This window comes from Homarus americanus, unplaced genomic scaffold, assembly GCF_018991925.1.
Source record: "Homarus americanus isolate GMGI-L3 unplaced genomic scaffold, GMGI_Hamer_2.0 scaffold44601, whole genome shotgun sequence".
In the NCBI taxonomy this organism is placed as follows: Eukaryota; Metazoa; Arthropoda; class Malacostraca; order Decapoda; family Nephropidae; genus Homarus; species Homarus americanus.
Genome location: NW_024719702.1, coordinates 6173 through 11715, shown reverse-complemented (window position 1 = coordinate 11715; position 5543 = coordinate 6173). Strand labels below are relative to the sequence as shown.

Here is a 5543-nt window from a genome sequence, read left to right as displayed (position 1 = left end):
TCTTTCATTTTGACTTGGAACACGAACCTAGCTCGTTCTATTTCTAAGGCGTCTACTCTTTGTGTTTTTTCTTGAGGGCTAGCCAGACCTGAGGCAACTTCTGAGTGAGGAGGGGTGGTGGATAGTGGTTGAAGTGTATTGGACATGGGCGCTAATTGATCAACAGTGGATTCTTCTAAAACTTCTTGTTGAACCAACATTTCAATTACCTGATTTTTTAACACTTCCTTAGTCATTTGCTGTGAATATGGGATATTGTAATAGGTAGCTATTCTTTTCCATTCTTTCTTCAGGATATTAACACGTAATTTAGATATGGAAGGATTTTCAATAAAATCCTGGAGATCAAAACCTAAGGTGGTCATTGTTAAGAAAAACTAGATGAATTAACTAATGGCCAAAAGATAAGATAAGTGGATTACCCTAGAAAATATCATGGCAGTAGATAACCAGAAAGTCCCGGAAACTACCCAAGTTATACCTAGGGAAATTACACTTATGAATATTGTTCTTCTGATAAGATCCTTAAATAAGGATAAGAGACTTGGAAAGATACTTGAAACAGGAGGGGCGTATTACGGCATTAATATAAGGATCCGGATAAATAACCCTCGAGTTACTTTATTATTGACCCCGAATGAGATAATGAGAAGAACAATAATTGAGGCTTTATAATTATGGGGTCCTGGTAGAGCAGGGCGTCCCAAGATATCACTTCACCCTAAACTAGTGACTATGGAACAGCCTACTCTGGAGCGAGGGTACGGCATTAAACAGATCCGGATTCTTCCCTACACTCGATAAGACTTACTACACGACTGCCACGTGGAACCTAATATCCTACGTCTGTCACTCTTACTGTACGGTAATACCAATATATGCACACACATATGAAGGGAACTTTAAACCACCGTAACACAATTGTGAACAGAAGTGACTGGGAGGAATAATTAACAAGGAGTAATAAGGGGGGAAGAAATATGGCACTTAAGGTCTGGTCCTGTCAAGGTCGCCATTTGTTACGCGTTGGGGATTTAGAAACTGGTTTAGAATATAGTTAAAAGTCTACCCAGATCCCAACAGGCAACAACAATAAAGAACTAAACAAACAAAGACAATCGGACTATAAAAGGGTTGACAAAGGATGCCAGTTTTTGTTGTGTATAATAAAGTACAATAAATTCCTTAACAAAATATCCAGCTTTCTATAATTTACCCTTAACCAAACTTAACTTAAACATACGCAACATTGGCTTAACAGTACATACATATTTATACAACATACAATCTGAAGCAAGTGGAGGTGGGAGGCAATATAGGGTTACAATACTCAAGTGCGGTGCTGAAGTGTCTGACGAGTAGGGCTGAGTATTGAAGAAGATGGTAGGTAGTCACTGTGCCGTAAGTTTCCAGGATAGGTAATCCAAGTGTGGTCACTTCCCAGAGTGAAATGAACTCTCCTCGATCCAGAGCTGATGAGGCAGAGTTGGAGGAGGTGACGCAACAACCAGGATATGGAGAAAGGAAACCCGGAGTGGTGACTAAGACTAATCATACTCGGGTCGCGTCCCTAGATGGCTTTGCTCGGTAGTGCTGGGTAGTAAGATCATGACAATAGATGGTGTGGTTCGTAATAACTATAACAGCCTTCTCAAGACCTGGAAAGTACGGCTCATAGGGCGTACCCTGCTGCATCACCTGATCTGTTAGCCGTGTTGTTGAGGTAACAGTTTGTGGACGCATTGGACAACACGCAGCTCAAGATTCAAGTGAAGCAATCCCAACCGGCAACTCTACTGGAAGCTTTGGCTAGAGCCCTGGATTTTGAATCTTATGAAAGGTCAAGTTTACCAAGCTTCAAGACGGAGCCTAGCTCTGGGTTTAAAGCAAGAAAGGGTCAAGTTCATGAGGCCGAGAGATTTAAAGGAACCTGCTGGTATTGCAAAAAGATTGGGCATAAACAAGAGGACTGCTACAAGCGGAAGCGAGAGCGAGAGCAGGGCAATACAGAGAAGAACGTGGAGAAGCGAGGATGTTGGACGACAGGAGAAGAAGGACACTTCAAGACTAAGTACCCACAGAATTCCAAGAGAGGGAAAGAAGAGAAGCCCACTAAGACGGGAAACTAGAGACGGCTGGTGCCAAGGGGCAACGACCAGCCTGTCTCTCCAGAGCCCCACTGTTTACAGAATGCAACCCAGTCACTGTAAACAGTGTCCAGGTTGAAGGTGAAATCGATGGTGTAAGGTGTCCGTTGGTGATCGACACAGCCTCGGAGCAGACTTTTGTGAACCCGGACGTGCTTAGTCATCTAAAACTACCTGAGACGCCACAGCAGTTGCGCGGGATAATTGGACACTGCACAGTGCTAAAGGGACCAGTGAATATCAGCATCAATCTAGGAGGGGAAGAAGAAGCCCTACAGGTTTATGTAGCGGATATCGAAGACCCTTGCATCCTTTGTCTGGACTACCTCCTACCTCGCAGGTGTCAACTGGACCTTGGCTCGAGGACAGCTGAATATTAAAGGAAAGTGGGTACCACTAAGGACTGTGAAACTAGACGGTCAGTAGTTATTCCCCAAAGATCAGAGGTGCTGTTGCCGTTTAAGGTGAACGGTGGTTTGCATACCTGTCTGGGAATAATGGAGCCTGATGAGCAGTGTGGAGTCGAAGATGGAGTGATGGTGGGGAGAACTTTAGTTTATCTATCTGCAGAGGAGGTATCTCTAATTGTGGCCAATTTCACTCTCCGTCCAAAGAAAATAAAGCAGGGAATGGCCGTTGGACTGTTGGACTGTGCCAAGAGGTCGACCACGAGCCCAGGACCTGCAAGAGGAGCGTGGTCAAGCAGAAAAATGGTCAGTCCGACCATTTGCAGGACTTGTTTGCCAGGAGAACCAAGTGCCTGGGTGAGGCTCAAGTGATACAACTGGAACAATTGTCATTGAACTATACTGACGTCTTCTCTGCTGGGGACCTAGACCCGGGTTGTACAGACCTGGTATAGCATCACATCGACACTGGGGTTCAACGCCCGATCAAGCAGCCGCCTCAGAGAATAGCACCAGCTCGTCGCCAGGAAATGGAGAAGGCGGTAGGGGAACTTATTCACCAAGGTCTGGTCGAAAAGTCCAGCAGTCCGTGGGCGTCAGGAGTGGCCCTTGTGAGGAAGAAGGATGGTTCAATGCAGTGCTGTGTGGATTACTGCGCCCTCAATGACGTGACGGTGAAGGACTCCTACCCCTTGCCAAGAATCGATGACACACTGGATGCGCTGACAGGCGCCAAGTGGTTCTCAACACTCGATTTAAAGTATGGGTATCATCAGGTGAAGATGGGTGAGAAAGACAAGGAAAAGACATCAGTTCAAAGTTATGCCATTCGGTCTCATGTAAAAGGTTCTAGAAGGCTTGCACTGAAAGACTGCGCTCATATATCTGAACAATGTGATTGTCTTTGGCAAAACTTTCGAGCAAGAGCTGAGGAGGCTATAGAAAGTGTTTGACCGGTTCTGGGCTGCACACCTTAAACTGAGCCCCAAAAAATGTTACTTGTTCCAGAAGGAAGTTCAATATCTGGGACATATAGTAAGTGAAGGCCGAGTACGCACAGACCCAGAGAAGGTGGCGGTGGTGAGAAATTGGCCAGTGCCAACATGTATAAGGGAGCTGCGAAGTTTCCTTGGCCTTTGTACCTACTACCGTCGATTTGTGAGGAACTTCGCCACGGTTGCAGCACTGTTGCACAAGCTGACTAAGAAGGGACAGAAGTTTGTGTGGACTATTGAGAGTTAAGGCTCCTTCGACCAACTAAAAGATGCCTGGCCAATTCCCTGGTGCTCCCGTATCCGGACCCAACTCAACCATTCATCTCAGACTGTGATGCTAGTAATGATGGCATCGGTGGGGTGCTGTCCCAGAAGAAGGATGGCATCGAGTACGTAGTGGCATACTACAGCAAGAAGTTAAGCCATGAGAGAGAAATTATTGTGTGACCAGAAAGGAGCTCTTGGTCGTGGTAAAGTGTTTTGGCTTCTTCCATCCGGAATGACCACGCAACATTGAGGTGGCTTAAGACTCTGAAGAATCCAGAAGGACAACTGGCACGCATGGCTTAGGAAGCGGGACCAGCACAATTATATCATCCAGTACAGGCCTGGGCAGAGACATGGGAATGCTGACAGTCTGAGCAGAGGACCGTGTGATTCCAATTTTCAGCAGTGTTGTAGGAGAGAGGCAGTTCCCAAGAAGTGTAGCCGCACTACGGTGAAGGAGGATCTAGCCGTTGTTGGGGAAGGCCTTGAGAAGCTGCAGCTGGAAGACCAAGATCTGAGACGATCTCTGGAGCAAGTCCTACGAATAAAAACTACTAGGCGCAGTGGGATGCTCTTCGGCCGGAGGATGGACTGCTGCAGCGCCAGTGGGTGATTACCAATGGCCCTCAACAGGTACTGGCAGACAGTACTTCCCTGGAAGATAAGGTCAGAGATCCCGAGGGAGATGCACAACAATCTAACCAGTGGATATCTGGATCCGGGAGTCAAAAAGACCCTGAGTAGCCTGCGGCAAAGGTTTTACTGGGTTGGCATGCGTAAGTGTCAGGGCTGTAACGAGCAGGATGGTTGCCCGTCGCTCGTTTATGATAAAACCCTCCGCCCAGGGCGGCCTACTGGGTCCTGGACTCGTGGGCTGATTCCCCAGACCTTCACTATTTGGCTGTCAATCTCCGGACACCTGCTCCAGCTACAACTGCGGCTGTTTGATTCTCGTAATTGCTTGACTCCCTTTAATTGTTGACTCCATTAATTGTTTGACTCCCGTAATTGTTTGACTCCCGCAATTGTTTAATTCTCTTAATTGTTTGCCTCCTTTAATTGTTTGACTCCCGTAATTGTTATTTGATATTTGTGTGAGTGGTGTCAGAGTTTTGTGTTATTTTCATAGTAAAGAGATGTCAATCTCGAACGGTTGTTTGTTATCCCTCAGAAAACCATGGTTCTTGACTTTCCTTTTATAAGATCCTGATTAGGCTGGCAAGGGATTTATATCCCTAAGTCCCAGGCCTCTACAGTAAGGATGTGGAAGAATGGTGGCGGTCATGCGATGTCTGCTTCGCCAAGAAGGGACCATTGCAGGTGCACCAATGGAGAGGGTCACAGTGGATATTACAGGACCTCTGCCACTCACTGTAGATGTGGCCATGGATCAGTGGCCAGAAGTTTATGCCATCCCTGTTGCCAGGGTGCTGGTGGATTCGTTCTTCTGCCGGTTTGGTGTATCCCACGAGTTGCACTCAAACCAGGGCAGAAATTTTGAGTCAGCTGTGTTCAGCGAGTGTTGTAATCTGTTGGGCATAAGGAAGACTAGGACCATTTCATTTCGGTCCACAGTCAGGCGGAATGGTAGAAGAGTTTAATTGAACCTTGGGACAAGAACTGGCCAAGTCACTACCAAGATGAGAGACGTTACTGAGAACAAATTCTTGCTTGAAAATTATGTATATTCGGAAACCATATTCTCTAGCCCACCTGGGTCGGTGCTG

At 46.4% G+C, this 5543-nt stretch overlaps 1 protein-coding gene across 1 annotated transcript; it reads left to right on the top strand.

Annotated features, from left to right (window-relative positions):
- Positions 1–2644: 2644 nt before the first annotated feature.
- Positions 2645–5340, top strand: LOC121860268 (the record flags this gene model as incomplete). The annotated part of the gene is made up of 5 exons (XM_042357345.1): positions 2645–2860; positions 3010–3393; positions 3563–3771; positions 4087–4421; positions 5137–5340. Coding segments are annotated over exons 1-5 (1348 nt in total), but the record flags the coding sequence as incomplete, so codon positions are not given.
- Positions 5341–5543: the final 203 nt, after the last annotated feature.